The 19,664-nt window shown below is 45.3% G+C and overlaps 1 protein-coding gene across 2 annotated transcripts in view; it reads right to left on the bottom strand.

The window, feature by feature from the left end:
- Positions 1-19,664, bottom strand: part of LOC137525754 (aldehyde oxidase-like) — a 198,810-nt gene that overhangs the window by 16,581 nt on the left and 162,565 nt on the right. For both annotated transcript variants that reach the window (XM_068246947.1, XM_068246948.1), the window contains exons 21-24: positions 11,916-12,011; positions 11,509-11,637; positions 6,468-6,542; positions 6,303-6,355 (exon numbers count right to left, since the gene is read on the bottom strand). In XM_068246947.1, coding sequence (XP_068103048.1) covers positions 6,303-6,355; positions 6,468-6,542; positions 11,509-11,637; positions 11,916-12,011 — 353 coding nt within the window. The remainder of the gene's footprint in view (positions 1-6,302; positions 6,356-6,467; positions 6,543-11,508; positions 11,638-11,915; positions 12,012-19,664) is intronic.

Genomic DNA, 19,664 nt, shown 5'->3' with positions numbered 1-19,664 from the left:
TCATTTTACCAGACAATCGTAATGTGGGCAGAGTTCACCAGAAAATCGTAATGTGGGCCAGAAAATCATAATGTGGGCAGAGTTCACCAGAAAATCGTAATGTGGGCAGCAGTTACAAGAAAATTGTAACGTGGGCAGCAGTCACCAGAGAATTGTAACGTGGACACCAGTCACCAGAAAATTGTAACGTGGACAGCATTCACCAGACAATCGTAATGTGGGCACTGCGTTCACCAGAATATCGTAATGTGGGCCAGAAAATCGTAATGTGGACAGAGTTCACCAGAAAATCATAACGTGGACAGCATTCACCAGACAATCGTAACGTGGGCAGTGTTCACCAGAAAATCGTAATGTGGGCCAGAAAATCGTAATGTGGGCAGAGTTCACCAGAAAATCGCAATGTGGGCAGCAGTCACCAGAAAATCGTAATGTGGGCAGCAGTCACCAGAAAATCGTAATGTGGGCAGCAGTCACCAGAAAATCGTAATGTGGGCAGCAGTCACCAGAAAATCGTAATGTGGGCAGCAGACACCAGAAAATCGTAATGTGGGCAGCAGACACCAGAAAATCGTAATGTGGGCAGCAGACACCAGAAAATCGTAATGTGGGCAGCAGTCACCAGAAAATCCTAATGTGGGCAGCAGACACCAGAAAATCCTAATGTGGGCAGCAGACACCAGAAAAAAAATGCCCCTGTAAAAAAACATTCCTTACCTGTCAGGAGTCTCTCCAGGCCTCTCAGCTCCCCGACGATCCTCCTGTGCACTGCAGCACATCTCCCGCGCTGACAGGCACTGTGCAGGGCTACGGCAAGATGGCTGCCGAAGCCCTGTACTGGAGACACAAATAGTCTCCAGTACAGGGCTTCGGCAGCCATCTTGCCGTAGCCCTGCTCTGCCTGCCGGAGACTATGCAGGCTGCTGGAGCGGGGCTGCGGGGAATGAACTGGCGCAGCGTCTATCAGACGCTGCGGCCAGTTGAGCACCTTGCTGGGGGGTCCAGAGCAGCGCTCCCCCTGCGCACAGTGAGCGGGCCCCAGAGCAGCCCCGGGCCCCCCTGCGGCTAAGGGGGTCGCATCCCCGGTAGGTACGCCGGTGTACCGAAGTGGAAGTGAATAGGAAACAGACAGGACTTGAATGCGGCCGTGTCTGCAGCATACTGCAGATTCTCGAAATGCTCCGCACCGCATAACCAGCACACAATGGAATCTGTTCCATTGCTCAGCATTGGTTTTTAGTTCGGCTGCGGTGCGATGCATCAATGTAGCCGCATCGTACCGCGTGTAGTGAAAACGTGCCCTTCAACAATTGTATGCATCCTCCAGTTTCTAAATATGTAAATATATTTTTAGAAACCCACAGTTTTATTTTCTATTTTAAATCTAAAAAAGTAGGCTTAATTATTTATTTTCTCAGCTGAATGACAATCTTTGAGTGTATGGGAGCTGCAATCTATACACTTTTGACCTTTTTAATATTTTCCCTGTACTCAGAAGTTGCTCTCTGTCAGGCAAGAGCTTTATGGCTGTAATTGGTTATCAATATGAAACTGTAATTTGTGTATGTGAATGTTTAACCATTTCAGAGAGAAAAAAAAACACAGCTTTGTTATATGCAGGAACGGCACTGTACATACATATGTTCATCTTATTACGTCACGTCAGTTGAGATATCCTCTATAAGGGCAAAGCACACACATCCAGGGGAGAAGTGAGTAAATGAGCCAGGGATTTAATCAAAGTTTTGTCTTGTGCTAGAGCTTGCTGTATGGGAGCTATATACAGTCATGGCTAAAATTGTTTGCACCCTAGAAATTTTCCAGAAAATCAAGTATTTTTCACGGAAAAGTATTGCTGTCACACATGTTTTGCTATACACATGTTTAAGAACTGTGTGTATTGGATCAAAACAAAAAAAAAAAGGGGGGGGGGGGGGGGAATTGGACATAATGTCACACAAAACTCTAAAAATGGACTAGACAAAATTTTGTCAATATTTATTTCTTTATTTTTATAATAAAAATGTGGTTTTTTTTAAATTTTTGTACTCCCCACTCCCTCCCTCCCTCCCTCCTGCCAGCCAAACCCCGTGATCAGCTTTCATAGGCTTCAGCCTATGACAGCCGATCACCCCTGAGCCACTGGAGGGAACAGCCGTCTCACACGGCTGTCCCCAGTACATCGCTGCCGTAGATCGCAGCACGGACCTAACTAAATAGACGGCGGTTTTGGCGTCTAACAGTCTCCTAGCGGCGCTCGACGCTGGGAGGCTGAAGGCGGAGATGCGCGCGCATCAGCGTGCGCGATCTCCTGTAAAACAGGCCCCAAGGACCTTACGCCAATCGGCGTTAGGCGTTCCACCGGGGCTGCCTCCGCGTCCACGCCCGTCGGCGTGACGCGGTCGCAAGAAGTTAAACTCACCTGGGGCAAGTAACAGGTGTGGGCAATTTAAAAATTACGCCTGAAAGAAGATAAAAAGGAGAGAAGTTCGCTTAGTATTTGCATTGTGTGTCTGTGTGTGCCACACCAAACAAGGACAGCAGAAAGAGGAGAAGAGAACTGACTGAGGACTTGAGAACCAAAGTTATGGAAAAAAAACAATCTCAAGGTTACAAGTCCATCTCCGGAGATCTAGATTTGCCTTTGTCCACAGTTTGCAACATTATCAAGAAGTTTGCAACCCATGGCACTGTAGCTAATCTCCCTGGGGGAGGACGGAAGAAAAACAATGATGAAAAGTTGCAACGCAGGATAGTACGGATGGTGGATAAGCAGCCCCAAACAAGTTCTACAGAAATAAAAGATGTCCTGCAGGCTCAGGGAGCATCAGTTTCAGCTCAAACTATCCGCCAACATTTAAATGAAATAGAACACTATGGCAGGAGACACAGGAGGACGCCACTGCTGGTACAGAGACATAAAAAAACAAGACTACAATTTGCCAAAATGAGTAAGCCAAAATCCTTCTGGGAAAACATCTTGTGGACAGATGAGACCATCATTCTACTGAGGCCTACAAAAAAAAAAAACCCCAACAATACCTACAGTGAAATATGATGGAGGTTCAATGAAGTTTTGGGGTTGTTTTGCTGCTTGTTGCACTGGGTGCCTTGAATATGTGCAAGGCATCATGAAATCTGAGGATTACCAAAGTATTTTGGGTCGTACTGTAGAGCCCAGTGTCAGAAAGCTGGGTTTTGTCTGAGATCTTGGGTCTTCCAGGAGGACAATGACCCCAAACATACGTCAAAAAGCACCCAGACATGGATGCAACGAAGCTCTGGAGACAGTGCAGTTTCTAGGTTAAATTTCTCCCTGGGCGAGTGTCAAAAAATACGCCCCCAGCCAACCTCCCCCCCCCCCCCCTTCCCATCCGTTTCGAATTCCAGCCAGGGTACTATTTGTATGTTCTCCCTGTGTCTGTGTGGGTTTCCTCTGGGCACTCCAGTTTCCACCAATACCTCAAAAACATACAGATAAGTTAATTGGCTTCCTCCTACAGTTGGCCCTAGGCTACAGTACAAACACTTCACTAAATACATAGACATAACTATGGCAGGGATTAGATTGTGAGGTCCTATGAGGACAGTCAGTGACACAACTATGTATTCTGTAATGTGCTGCAGATGTCATTGCTGTATAAACACATATTAATATTGGAGGACATTAGACTATGAATATGGTAGGATAAGATTGTGAGCTCCTTTGAGGGCAGTCAGTGCTCTGTAAAGTGCTGCAGAATATATTAGTGTTTTATAAATACATAATAATCAGACAGGACACACTACGGAGAGGGCGGACAGGGCACACTACAGAGAGGGCGGACATGGCACACTACAGAGAGGGCAGACAGGGCACACTACGGAGAGGGCGGACAGGGCACACTACAGGGAGGACGGACAGGACACACTACGGAGAGAGCGGACAGGGCACACTATGGAAAGGGCGGACAGGGCACACTTCAGACAGGGCGTACAGAGCACGCTACGGAGAGAGGGCGGACAGGGCACACTATGGAAAGGGTGGACAGTAGGGATGCTCATTCGGATTCCACGGAAATGCAATTTCCGAAATTCCGATCGGAAATTGCATTTCCGCATCGGAATGCGGAAATCAGTAATTCTAGTGCGGTAGGCGGATTTCCGCCAGAAATCGCGGAAATTCCGCACGACTTTAACATAGATTTTCTCAAAAACTATAAGGTCTTTTTGAAAACTTTGCATCTTGTTCACAAGATTCAGTTTAATAAACCCTGAAAATTTGGTGCTTCTAGGACTTAAGGGGGCTTTTCTATTAACCGCTAAAGTCGGCGGATTTTTACTGTAATGTAAAATGCAAAAAATCTGCATCTGCCTATTTTCTGCATTTTACATTACAGTAAAAATCTGTGAATTTAACGGTTAATAGCAAAGCCCCCGTAAGTCCTAGAAACACCAAATTTTCAGGGTTTATTAAACAGAATCTTCTGAACAAGATGCAAAAAAATGTTTTGAAAAATACCTTATAGTTTTTGAGAAAATCGATGTTAAACTTGGGCGGAATTTCCGCGATTTCCGGCGGAAATTCTGCATTGGGATGCGGAAATTGGTAGCGGAAGGCGGAATCGGTAATTTGGCAATGGCGGAATGCGGATTTACCGCGGAATCGGAAATTGGCATTCTGACCATCCCTAGCGGACAGGGCACACTACAGACAGGGCGTACAGAGCACACTTCGGAGAGGGCAGATAGGGCACACTATGGAGAGGGCGGACAGAGTAGGTGATGGGAAAGGATGAATAGAAAAAAAGAAAGGGCTATAGCCATATGAAATTATATAAAGTACATGTAAATTTTGTAATACACAATCATATGCAGCTAAGTACTAAACTTAAATGTACACACATTTTATCCCCATATATCTATCCCTATGCAATAATATAATTGAGCTACTGCCCTCCTATTGACTCGTGAAAAACAATCAAAGCCTGCATTCCCCATTGTGTCCATTTGTCACCATCCTGATCTATTCAGGCCAGAGAGATGTGCAGCTTGATCACAGGAAGAGCAGAGTAGGGAGGATCGTACTGCCAGACTGTCAGCCAGGCAGGCAATCACAGTGCCTGGCATTCCAATAGAGCACATGCTGTCTGCAAAGTCTTTCCGTGCTTCATTTGAACAAAACCATTTCCTGTGTGCACGTGTGCAGCACTTTCAGATACTAAATGCTTATTGGCAGCCCAAAATGTTCAAGATTCCATGCATTTACTTTTTACAAGTAGACGCCAGTACACATGTGTTTGGCATTAGCCTTATATGCTTATATGCCCCCTCTCCCCTGATGCAGTTTACATACACTACTATAGTTACTTGGTGCTCCTGGCTTCATTCTTTGTCCTCCCGAGTACTCAGCTCACATCTGCTCTGCTCTCAATACCTCCGTGCAGCTGAGGGGAGGGGCGGAGCTAGAGAACAGCTGACCGACATGGAGAAGATGAAGAGAAAGACAGGCTGCAGTGAGTCAGTGTGTGACATGAACAGCCGCCCGACTGCCGACTTCAATGAACAGAGGGAGATAGTGGAGTAGCATGCGGCCACGTGATGCGCACAGCTCCTGAACACGCAGCAGGAAAAGAAAGCCAGCAGGACTCCTATCGGCGCTGCGCTCTGTACTTTAATCAGCCTGCACCGTGCGTCACAGGTTCAACGGCTCCCTCTAGCAGTCACAGTGTCTCCATCCTGCGCCCCCCTTTCTTCACCTGCCGGTCTGCGCTTAGTGCTGTCGCACGGCCCACACAGTGGTAGCAACGGCCCTGTCTGAAGTGGTCAGCATCTGAGTCCAGATCTAAATCCCATTGAACACCGGTGGGTAAATCTTAAAATTGCTGTTGGGAAATGCACCCTTTCAAAAAGAAAGACCTGGAGCAGATTGCAAAGGAAGCGTGTTCCAAAATTCCGGGTGAGAGGTGTAAGAAGCCTATTGATGGTTATGCGAATCGACTAATTATAGTTATTTTTTCCCAAAGGCTGTGCAACCAAATATTAAGTTAGGGGTGCCAATAATTTTGTCCAGCCCATTTTTCCTCTCTTTTTTGTTTTGTTCCAATACACACAAAGTGAATAAACAGGTGTACAGCAAAACGTGTTACTGCAATACTTTTCTGTAAAAAATACTTGATTTTCAGGAAAATTTTCTGGGGTGCCAACAATTTTGGCCATGACTGTAATACTATTTCCCTGCAAAAACACTGAAGCACTAAACAGAGCTTTGCCAGTGATGTGTTCACAACACTTTACAAGGGAGATTCATATGATTTATTTACCTGTAGTGAGCAGTGGCTGACAGGCAGATTCTGAGCCGGAATGCTTCTTGTATCTTTGAGAAAGACACAGAAATGATGTAATATACCATTACAATACAACATGGATAGAAAAAACAAGCATATCTAATCTTCCTTATCACGCCACTCTGTGTACGTAATACTTACACATTCCTTCCAACTGGCATTCGGATTGAGACAGATGATTGGTTGCAAACGCTGCAGAATTGTCTGACATGCCTCCTGCAAAGAGTGTATACATTTATATTCATCATTATCAAAAAGGTTTACATCACATTTTAAAGCAAAATCTTGGTTTATTTTTTAAATAAATGCAAACATTGTGGTGGTGTTTTCTTATAACACAGAAGTGTCAGTTTCATGTTCCACATAGCTGGGGGTGTCATGGAGAGCCCCATATAGGGCCCTTGCTTAACCTCCCCCTTACTGCAACAGCTCTCTCTGTATCCCTACTACTGACAGTTCTCTCGGTGCAGTGAGGCACAGACACTGCTCAGTAGTAGGGATGATCAATGAGAAGCAAATCATTTCTCCTTGCATTCAAATTTCATTCAAATATTATGCATCTTGAACTCAGACCAATAAAAATGGACAGGAACTTATTAAGACTGATCCAATTTCAAGTTGCATATAATTTACATTACATTTAGGAGAAATGATTTGCATCTCATTGATCACCCCTACTTAGAAGTAAATATAACTACCTGCTTGCACCGCCTGGGTCTTCTCCTTTTCCACTACTTTAGTATTGATCTCCTCTGTTCTGCTCTTCTATGCATATATTAAATGGTCTGGCGACTGGTCAAGTGATCAATGACAGTAGCCAGAGAAAACCACATGGAAATCCAGAAGAACCAAGACTGATACTGAAGAGGAAAAAAACCCCAACGTTGCGATCAAGTAATTATACTTACGGTAGTTCTGAACGCTGCCTGTACTACTTAGCATGGGGAAATCCAGGGCAGCACTTTTTGGGGAGCATGAGAGCTACACTAGTGAATTAGGAGCCATGAGGTTGCACTTGTTGGATGAGCATAAAACTGCACTTGTTATATGAGGGACATAATCTTGCACTTGTTATATGATGGAGGTGATACTGCACTTGTTATGAGGGGGACATGAGGCTGCAATTGTTTTATGGGGGGAGCATGATACAACACGTTATATGATGGAGATGATACTGCACTGGTTATATGATGGACATAAAACTGCACTCATTATATGAGGGACATGAGACTGGAATTGTTTGATGTGGGACAGTGCAGTTTCTAGGTTAAATTTCTCCCAGGGCGAGTGTAAAAAAATACGCCCCCCCCCCGGTTCGAATCTATTTGTATGTTCTCCCTGTGTCTGTGTGGGCTTTCTCTGGGCACTCCAGTTTCCACCAATATCACAAACACATACAGATAAGTTAATTGGCTTTCTCCTACAATTGGCCCTAGACTACAATACAAACATTTCACGAAATACATAGACATAACTATGGCAGGGATTAGATTGTGAGCACCTCTGAGAACAGTCAGTGACATGACTCTGTAATGTGCTGCAGGCGATGTCAGTGCTATATAAATACATAATAATAATATAGTAGGACATTAAACTATGACTATGGTAGGATTAGATTGTGAGCTCCTCTGGACAGTCAGTGACATGACTATGTACTCTGTAATGTACTGCAGGAGATGTCAGTGCTATATAAATACATATTAATATGGTAGGACATTAGACTATGACTATGGCAGAATTAGATTGTGAGCACCTCTGAGAACAGTCAGTGATATGACTCTGTAATGTGCTGCAGAAGATGTCATTGCTATATAAATACATATTAATATGGCAGGGATTAGATTGTGAGCTCCTCTGAGGACAGTCAGTGACATGGCTATGTACTCTGTAATGTGCTGCAGAAGATGTCAGTGCTATATAAATACAGAATAATAATATGGTAGGACATTAGACTATGACTATGGTAGGATTAGATTGTGAGCTCCTCTGAGGACAGTCAGTGACATGACTATGTACTCTGTAATGTGCTGCAGAACATGTCATTGCTATATAAATACATATTAATATGGTAAGACATTAGACTATGACTATGGTAGGATTAGATTGTGAGCTCCTAAGGACAGTCAGTGACATAACTATGTACTCTGTAAAGTGTTGCAGAATGTATTAGTGCTTTATATATAATCAAACAGGGCATACTATGGAGAGGGTGGACAGGGCACACTACGGAGAGGGTGGACAGTACGGAGAGGGAGAACAGGGCACACTACGGAGAGGGCGGACAGTACGGAGAGGGAGAACAGGGCACACTACGGAGAGGGCGGACAGGGCACACTACGGATAAGGCGGGCAGGGCACACTACAGAGAGGGCGGGCAGGGCACACTACGGAGAGGGAGGACAGGGCACACTACGGAGAGGGCGGACAGGGCACACTACGGATAAGGCGGGCAGGGCACACTACAGAGAGGGCGGGCAGGGCACACTACTTAGAGGGCGGACAGGGCACACTACGGAGAGGGCGGACAGGGCACACTACGGAGAGGGCGGACAGGGCACACTACGGATAAGGCGGGCAGGGCACACTACAGAGAGGGCGGGCAGGGCACACTACAGAGAGGGCGGGCAGGGCACACTACGGAGAGGGCGGACAGGGCACACTACGGATAAGGCGGGCAGGGCACACTACGGAGAGGGCGGGCATGGCACACTACGGAGAGGGCAGACAGAGTAGGTGATGGGAAAGGGTGAGCAGAAAAAGAGAAAGGGCTATAGCCATATGAAATTATATAACGTACATGTAAGTATTGTAATACACAATCATATGCAGCTAAGTAAGGTTGCTGGTTAGTCTGTACCCATGCAGCTCAGTACTAAACTTAAATATACACGCATTTTATCCCCATATATATCTATCTAAATGCAATAATATAATTGAGCTACTGCCCTCCTATTTACTTATTGTGAAAAACAATCAAAGCCTGCATCCCCCACTCACTGTGTCTATTTATCACCATCTTTATCTATTCAGGGACTTGATCACAGGAAGAGCAGAGTAGGGAGGATCGTACTGCTAGACTGTCAGCCAGGCAATCACAGTGCCTGGCATTCCAGCAGAGAACATGCTGTCTGCAAAGTCTTTTGTGCTTCATTTGATGCTGTACAAAACCATTACTGTGTGCAGCACTTTCAGATACTATTGGCAGCCCAAAATGTTCAAGATTCCATGCTTACTGTTTACAACTGGATGCTTGTACACATGTATTTTGCATTAGCCTTATATGCCCCCTCTCCCCTGATGTGCGGAGCTGCAGCTAACATGCACTATTGTAGTAACTTGTTGGTGCTGCTGGCTTACTTCTTTGTCCTCCGGAGTACTTAGCTCACTTCTGCTCTGCTCTCTGAGGGGAGGGGCGGAGCTAGAGAACAGCTGACTGGTCTGACACGGAAAAGAGGAAGATATAGATAGGCTGCAGTGAGTGACAGTGTGTGATATGAACAGGGAGCCTGCACTGCGCGTCACCGGTTCAAGGCTCCCTCTAGCAGTCAGTGTCCTCCATCCTGCACCCTCCTTCTTTCTTCTGCCAGCCTACGCTCAGTGCGGTTGCACTGCCCGCACGGTGGTAGAAACGGCTATGATGTGGGAGCATAATAAAACATGTTATATGCTGGTCATCATCCTGCACTTGTTATATGAAGAACATGAGGCTGCAATTGTTTTATGGTGGAGCATGATACAACACATTATATGATGGTCATGATACTGCAATTGTCTGATGGGGGAGCATGATACAACACGTTATATGATGGTCATGAGACTGCACGTTATATGGGGGCATAAGGCTACACGCGTAGGATGGGGGGCGGGGGTCTTGTGGATACACTTTCTATAAGAGGGCATGAGGCTACATGTATTATATGGGCATATGGCTACAGTTATTATAGAGGATATTTGATTGACAAGATCATTTCAGAATAAAAAAAAGTACAGCATGTGAATAAAATATCTTAAGGCTTCAGCAGAGGGGCAACAAGTCAGAAATGATTTACTATTGATACCAGAAAATGATTCTAGAGGATATGTAAAATCTCCACACAGAGTTTAAATCTGATTTAAATGTGTCTTCTAAAAGTGGCCTAATAATACAAGTACTATATAGAGGTATGCTTGCTATATGGTAGGCTCTGCTGGGGCAAAGACTGTTGCGATTGAGAACATGATGAACATACAGTATTCTTTGTTTATTGTTAAATATCTGGAAACTAAAAGAAGCTTTACTGAATAAGAGTAAAATACAATATATTATTAGCTATAAAGCCAGGGAGTGCTGTTATGTCTGGGGTTTGTCTGCTTAACACCTTTTTCACAATTATTTCATGGGAAAAGTGATTTGATCAAGCAGAATTGAGAACTTTATCAGATCATTAGTGCTTCCAGAAGCCTGTTTAGGAGGACTCCTCTCCAGAGCACAAACAGATGCTGTATGACAGAGACAAGTGTCCATGATAGTGGAGAAGTTAGGTCCTCACAGCATGCTTGGGGATAATTAACTGCTGCTCTCATCTCTGTGGGCTGCTTAAGACATCTTATGAAAGGTTTCTGGTTTGTAGGCAACTTTAAGGATGCACAATACAGTATATTAATGTATTAACCCTTTAGCGGCTGATTTTTTTTTGGGGGGGGGGGCTCTGGGGAAGTGTGCCTTCCCCAGCGTGGCAGGGTATGCAGAGGGAGCTGTCATATTTATTTGTTCCAGGTGGCTGGATCAGCTTCTACATTCACACGATCGTAACCCAGGGGATGGTGTAAGCGTTGCAGCGTCGTCCGGTGGTGGATGAGGGGTGGTGGAAGAGTCTTTTTCATCACTCTTATTCCACCACCGGGCGGTGCCGCAACACTGACACCATCCCCTGGGTTACGATCACGTCACATCATGTGATCGTAACTCAGAAGAGCTTTGTCGGGAGTGCATCGACACCAGTAGATGAAGAGATGAAGCCAATTCAGCCACTCGGAACAGATAAACATGGCAGCTCCCTGCGCCACTCTGCATAGCTGAAATTAGAAGCAAAAATAATTTTTCTGTTACAAGACGTCCTGGGATGCATTATCTAGCTCAAGATAATTTGTGAAGGGCTGTTAACAGGTTAAAATAGACATTTTAAAACTATTCAGTTCTTACCTGCACTGCCATTATGTGAACTTGAGTATCATAAGAGGACAGCCGGACATCGTTTTCAGTTCCAAAAGCAGTGCTAGCTTCACTGATGCGGATATAGGACAATGGTACTCGGAACTCTCTACTCACAACCTGGAAAAGTAAGAGAAAGTTTTCATCTGGATCTAAACATCATTTATTAAGCAGTGTTCACTGAAGACAACTTCTTATTATATACAGTTTTGCCACATTTAGTTTATACTGTCATGTTGTGCGCAGGCTTGCTTTAAAATGCAAAAATTTTATAGTTTTTGGGGTTTTTTTTTTTTGCTGTTTTGGTTCTATAAACTGTTTTGGACATGCTTTTCCCCCCTCGGGGTTCATGAATCAGTGTGAGCTATAACAGCATTGCTTAAATCCGAAGCACTCACCTGCATCATTTTGGTAAGACTCTCCTGTTCCAAGTCACTTCCAGTAGGGGTCAACAGCACCCAGCCATCTGCACAAATATGAACCAGTACAGATGCCTAGAAGGGAAATCATAACAGAGAGTTGGATGACAGCATAAATCCAGCACTCATTCATACAAGCATAGCGATTTGTATGCTTCTCATACAGCACAGAAAGTGACGCAGAAGAAAGTATTAACTCAAGCACAGACTGAGTACACTTTTAATACTTCAATATTCCCATCAATGAACCCAAGAACTATGTTGTGACCCGGCTACTCACCATAGCCAACTCACATGGCCTAGTACAACACACCAACGCCCCCACTCACACTGCACGTCACACTCTCAACCTTATATTCACTAACTCCACCACCATTGCAGATCTCGACATCGCACCATTTCCACCCTCAGACCATTACCTTCTCACCTTCAACCTCCTCACGGAAGGCACCTCCAAACTACCCGCCCACCCACCTGGTTGATGGCAGCGAGACCTACGCAAAGCTCAACCCTGGCATCCTTGCTGACTCCCTCCATGGCCTCTCCTCCACTTTCCCCACCCTAACCTGTCCTAATCTTGCTGCAGCTCAGTATCACCAAACTCTCATCAGCCCTAGAGAAAGCTGCTTTTCCAATATTCCGCCGCAACCGACCCCCAGCCCTGGAGCAATACCCACACTCGCAACCTCCAGAGGGAAACACGTGCCACTGAACGAAAATGGAGGAAAACTCGACTAAACCAGGATTTCTTACAGTACAAGACTAACCTGCTGCAGTTCCACACTGTCCTTGCTCATGCGAAGCAGGAATACTTTACCAAGCTCATCGGAGCACAAGCTTCCAATCCCCGGTGTCTTTTTGGCACCTTCAACTCCCTGCTTAAACCCACCCCCCCACCTTCTGTTTCCTCCCTCTTTGCCACAGATTTAGCCACCCACTTCACCAACAAAATAGTCTCCATCCGTCAGGAAATATCCAATCTTCAATCTTCACCTCCCACCCACTCACAACCAACTCTTCCTCCACCCTATCCTCCACTCACCTTCACTCCTACTACCACTGAGGAAGTCAACCACCTACTGCAGCCTTCCCATACCACTACCTCCCCCCTTGACCCTATCCCTTCTGATCTACTTCAGCCTCACTTCACGGATCTGGCCCCAGTCCTCACTATCCTGTTTAACCTCTCCCTATCCACAGGCACCTTCCCCTCAGACTTCAAGCAGGCCACAGTACTGCCCCTGCTCAAGAAACCCTTCCTCGACCCCTCGCTACCCTCCAACTACCGCCCGATCTCCCTCCTTCCCTTCACCTCAAAACTCCTTGAGCGTCTGGTTCACAAAAGCCTGACCCAGTACCTCAATGCCAACTCACTACTAGACTCACTGTAATCTGGATTTCGGCCTTCCCACTCAACCGAAACGGCTCTCACCAAAGTGGTCAATGACCTTGCCTTAGCTAAAGCTGAAGGTAAATACTCCATTCTCCTCCTCCTCGACCTTTCAGCAGCTTTTGATACAGTAGATCATCCCCTACTTCTCCAGTCCCAATCCATGGGCATTCACAATCTCGCCCTGACCTGGCTTTCATCCTACCTCTCCAACAGCTCCTTCACGACCTTCTTCAATGAGTCCTCGTCCACCTCCAACCACCTCTCGGTGGGAGTCCCCCAAGGCTCGGTCCTTGGCCCCCTACTGTTCTCCCTATACACATTCTCCATTGGCAAGGTTATCTCCTCCATGGGTTTTAACTATCATCTGTATGCAGATGACACCCAAATCTACGTCCACACCCCTGACATATCCACCACTACCATGGACAAGGTCTCCTCCTGCCTATCTGCCATCTCCTCCTGGATGTCCGCTAGGTTCCTGCAACTAAATCTAGACGAAACAGAATTTATGATCTTCCCACCCCGGTCATCCCTGGACCTCCCAGATGTGCAGGTCACTGTTAACCACACTACCATTCGCCCTACCTCTCAAGCTCACTGTCTGGGTGTCACCCTGGACTCCGCACTCTCCTTCACTCCCCACATCCAAAACCTCACAAAGTCCTGCAACCTCCACCTTCGTAACATCTGTAAGATTCGCCCTTTCCTGACCTCTGCCACCACTAAACTCCTCATCCATGCCCTTATAATTTCCCGCCTCGACTACTTCAATGCCCTTCTGTCTGGTCTGCCTATGACTCGAATAGCCCCACTGCAGTCCATCATGAATGCGGCAGCCTAAATTATCCACTGTTCCCATCGCTCCACCAGGGCAGCTCCCCTCCGTGAATCCCTCCACTGGCTTCCTATCCAGTCCAGAATCAGATTCAAGATATTGTGTCTGACCTACAAATCCGTCCACAAAACCTGTCCAACCTACATTTCTGATCTTACTCAGAGATACACACCAAGCTGCTCACTCCGCTCTTCCAATGAACTTTGCCTGACCGTCCCCCGCATCACCCAGTCCCATGCACGCCTCCAAGACTTCTCAAGAGCCGCTCCAACACTATGGAACTCCCTACCTCCACCCATTAGGGCAGCCCCCTCCTTCAACACCTTCAAGAAGGCCCTCAAAACTCACCTTTTCACTCTGGCCTACCACCCCTCACAATTGCTCTAAACCCACAGCTGAACTCTGGTCCCCTACCTCTCGTGTCCCTACCTCTCCCTCTAGATTGTAAGCCTTTGGGCAGGGTCCTCCTCCTCTTGTGTCCTACCTGATCATGCACCTCCATTACTGTGCACCCATGCTATGCATTTGAGTGAACCTAACTTGCCTAATCTCCATGCTCCATCCAGTGACTAAGCATTACCTTGTACTCATACTGTGCTGTGTGATCTGGTTTTCTTGTATTCCTGTATTGTCATATTTCTGTTTGTCACCCCTAAATATTGTCTGTAACCTAAATGAATGTCCAGCGCTGCGTAATATGTTGGCGCTTTATAAATACAATAAATAATAATAATAATAATAATATGCATTAGTAGAGGCCTCCAATGACCTCTAAGTGATGTCACCCCTATAAGAGGCTGGTACAATAAGAAACTTCACAGCAGTCCTCTCTGCTATTCTCCCTCTGGACACGGTCCATATTGTCCTTTTATATGCACTTCATCAGGTCTTTCAAAAACAGTAAATGGCCCCATAACCCTCACTACTATTCCTCCAAGAAAAGTTGGCCAAAGAACTCAGGGAGCCTTTAGGGCCCTTTTACTTTATGTAAATTGTGTTGCGACAGCAATTCCAGTCTTTTGCTCTTTTTTTTTATTTCAAATACAGGGTTACCTTGCAGAATGCTACCTAGAAACATCAGAGTCAGAGCTGTGGATACTGCAGATATTCTCTCCTTCTGGCTGCACTAAGGAATAGTGTTGATTCAGATACTGACAGGTTTGGTGGAAGCTTATTGCTCCAGTTACTGCCTATCCGTGTACAATAGACAAGGACAGGCTGCCTTCAAAGCAGATTTAAACTGAGTTTTCATAATGGTAATAAAATAAAATGAACGCTTAGAACTTTCCCACATTCCAAGAGAAAAATGTACAGCTTCTAATAACAGCCTTTAACAGTAGCATGCTTTAACACGAAGCTAAGCAATGTAAGTGCACTATACGTACCCCTTTAATCTGAAACCTGATTACTGCCTAGGAGCTTTGACAATTATTGTTTACAAGGGGAAATGTTCCTGCCTTAACAAGACGATGGGAGCTTGGACTGTTTTAAAGACCCAACCTGAAATTCATAAGCTGTTGCTCTGCTACTGCCATGAAGCTACTGTAGAGCATATCTAGAGAGCTACATTGGCTAGACTGATTTATAATAAAGTTATGTAAATACACTGCCTGTCCCCCCAAAAAGGGAATCACCTGGGTCTAACCAAGAAAATAGGTAAGAGCCTCCCATTGCATAATTACTGCTAGATTCGGAAACGTCATGAGCCCAAAGACCGAGGTCAGCTGACTAGCTGAATATACTCAGTGACCAAGTTATTCCATCCAGTAAATTTCTTCTTCCCTGATGGTACAAGCATCTTACAAGACAACAATGCCAGGATTCAATGGGCTCAAATTGTGAAAGAGTGGCTCGGGAAATATGGGATATCACATTCAAACATGGATAAGCCACCACAGAGTCCAGATCTTAATCCCAATAAGAATCTTTGCCAAAGAACAATAAACCATGGTGGTCCAACTCTCCCTACATCTTTCATTCTGGCAAAAAATTAATGCAACTCTGGAAGGAAATAAATGTTGTGACATTGCAGAACCTCATCGAAACAATGCCTCAGTGAATGTGCGCCACAATTAAAGCTAATGGTGGTCCATTAAAATATTAGAGTCTTTTTTGGACAGACATGTATTTTGTGACATGTCACTACAAGAAACAATCGAAATATAATCTATTATTTGCGATAGAGATGATACTGACAATTTACTATCTTCTCTTTAAATGTAAAACTATGTGTACCAGCTTTCTGGCAATAGACACCAATTTTCTAGTTTATTAAATGCTTAAAAAGCTGTTGAAATCTTAAGTGAAACATAATTTGGCTTGGAAAATGGTGGCCATGTAGGTCCCATTACCAATTTATTTATTTATTGTATTTATAAACCGCCAACATATTACGCAGTGCTGGACATTAGTTTAGGTTACAGACAATATTTAGGGGTGACATACAGCAATATGACAGTACAGGAATACAAGAAAAACCAGATCATGCAGCACAGTATGAGTACAAGGTAATGCTTTGTCAGTCACGGGATGGGAGCATGAAGATTAGGCAAGTTTGGTTCACTCAAATGCTTAGCATGGGTGCGCAGTAATGGAGGTGCATGATCAGGTAGGACACAAGGACCCTGCCCAAAGGCGTACAATCTAGAGGGAGAGGTAGGGACATGAAAGGTAGGGGTCCAGAGTTCAGCTGTGGGTTTGGAGCACTTGTGAGGGGTGGTAAGCCAGAGTAAAAAGGTGAGTTTTGTTTAAAGGGGACCTGAAGTAAGAGGTATATGGAGGCTGTCATGTTTATTTCCTTTTAACCAATACCAGTTGCCTGGCAGCCCTGCTGGTCCATTTCTCTGCAGTAGTATCTGAATAAAACCAGAAACAAGCATGCAGCTAGTCTTGTCTGATCTGACTTTAAAGTCTGAGCCACTGAAACACCTGATCTGCTGAATGCTTGTTCAGGGGCTATGGCTAATAGTATTAGAGGCATAGGATCAGCAGGGCTGACAGGCAACTGGTATTACTTAAAAGGAAATAAACATGACAGCCTCCATATACCTCTCTCTTCAGTTCCCCTTTAAGGAGGGGGCTGCTCTAACGGGTGGAGGTAGGGAGTTCCATAGTGTTGGAGCAGCTCTTGAGAAGTCCTGGAGGCGTGCATGGGACTGGGTGATGCGGGGGTCGGTCAGGCGAAGTTCATTGGAGGAGCGGAGTGAGCGGCTAGGTGTGTACCGATTAGTAAGATCGGAAATGTAGGTTGGACAGGTTTTGTGGACGGATTTGTAGGTCAGACACAGTATCTTGAATCTGATTCTTGACTGGATAGGAAGCCAGTGGAGGGATTCACGGAGGGGAGCTGCCCTAGTGGAGCGATGGGAGGAGTGGATAATTCTGGCTGCCGCATTCATGATGGACTGCAGCGGGGCAATTTGGGTCATAGGGAGACCAGACAGAAGGGCATTGCAGTAGTCAAGGCGGGAAATTATGAGGGCATGGATGAGGAGTTTGGTGGTGGCAGAGGTTAGGAAAAGGTGGATCTTGCAGATGTTACGAAGGTGGAAGTTGCAGGACTTTGTGAGGTTTTGGATGTGGGGAGTGAAGGAGAGTGCGGAGTCCAGGGTGACACCCAGACATTGGGCTTGAGCGGTAGGGCGAATGGTAGTGTGGTTAACAGTGACCTGCACATCTGGGAGGTTCAGGGATTGCCGGGGTGGGAAGATCATAAATTCCGTTTTGTCTAGATTTAGTTTCAGGAACCTAGCGGACATCCAGGAGGAGATGGCTGATAGGCAGGAAACCAGGAATTAGCAAACCTGGTAAGACTATTTTTAGTAACACTCCAGGACAGGTACACTTCGAGACTTGGCTCCTCCCAGGAAACAGGAAACATCCATGAGCCTCTCTATATCTTTAATCTAACCACAGGAGTCCGGCAGTATGTATCCAAGAAACAATAAAACAGGTCTAACCGCCTCACCTCCTGCCAATAATATATTTTTCTATATCAATTTTATACGTTGAGTTATAACATACACTATTTTGAACAAAGGAACAAAATTAGAGGGTGGGTTACCCCCACCTGTCCTGGAGTGTTACTAAAATAGTCTTACCAGGTTTGCTAATTCCTGGTTTTTCCATAACACTCCAGGACAGGTACACTTCGAGATGATAACAAAGAAATTAACATCACCAACCTTAGGGTGGGCTGACTGCTTGTAGGACTTTCCTTCCGAAACCCTGATCTGAAGCAGATAACCGATCCAGCCTGTAGTGGCGTGCAAAGGTCCCCAGGTTCTTCCAGGTAGCCGCCTTGCAGATCTCCAGAGGCGAAGCTCCAGCCCTGTAAGCCCAGGTAGTAGCCTTTGCTCTGGTTGAATGTGCCCGAAGACTGTCTGGAGGTTGCTGATCCATGGCTTTATAAGCTTCCAGTATACACAATTTTATCCAATTGGCTAGCGTCTTCTTCGAGGCTTTTTGTCCCACTAGCCTTCCCGTAAAATTAACAAAAAGAGCCTCTGATTTCCTTAATGGTCTGACTTTGTCAAGATATGCTAGAATCGTTTTCCTCACATCCAGCGATTGCCACTCCTTTTCTTTCTCATTGGAAGGATTAGGAAAAAATGAAGGAAGTACTATTTCCTGCCTTCTGCAAAACAAGTCACCTACTTTAGGTAAAAACTCTGCGCTTGTCCTTAAGATAATTCTATCTTCATGTATCATGCAATATGGCTCCTTACAGGACAGAGCCTCCAGCTCGCTGATTCTCCTTGCCGTGGTGATTGAAACTAAAAAAACAGCTTTCAGTGTTAACAACTTAACGTCCATAGAGTCTATGGAATGGAAAGGAGGCCGTGTCAGAGCTTTCAACACGACCGAAAGATCCCATTTGGGAAAAGGCTTAACTAAAATCGGTCTGTTTCTCTCTATCGATTTCACAAACCTAACCACCAAAGGATGAACGGCAAGCTTCTTATCCAAAAAAACAGAAAGCGCCGAAATCTGAACCTTGATTGTGCTCAAGGCTAGACCCTTGTCTATACCGACTTGTAGGAATTCCAAAATAGTCCCAATCTCTGTAGACTTATACTGAGATTGCGGTTTCCATAAGTTAAACGTTTTCCAGTACTTCATATAGATAGCTCTGGTATTTTTCTTTCTACTTTTAATCAATGTTTCAATTACTTTATCAGACAGTCCCTGTCTCCTGAGTATCAGTTCTTCAGTAACCAGGCCGACATCTTCAATTTCTCCAGTCCCGGTATTTTCTGCCCTTGCAATGTTATCACCTGTTTGTCTATGGCTAGACGAAGTGGTCCTTCTATCCTCATCTTGAGTAATAGTGGATACCATGATCTTTTGGGCCAGTCGGGTGCTATCAGTATCATGGTTGTTTTGGACTCTGTCAGTTTCCTTAGTACTAGGGACATAAGATTCAATGGTGGAAAAGCGTAAACCAGACCGCTCGTCCACGGTTGAGCTAATGCATCTACTGCTACAGGCTTGTCCCGGA

Source organism: Hyperolius riggenbachi, chromosome 7 (genome assembly GCF_040937935.1).
Source record: "Hyperolius riggenbachi isolate aHypRig1 chromosome 7, aHypRig1.pri, whole genome shotgun sequence".
In the NCBI taxonomy this organism is placed as follows: domain Eukaryota; kingdom Metazoa; phylum Chordata; class Amphibia; order Anura; family Hyperoliidae; genus Hyperolius; species Hyperolius riggenbachi.
The sequence above is the reverse complement of the archived record's forward strand: the minus strand, read 5'-3'. Positions and strand labels throughout refer to the sequence as shown.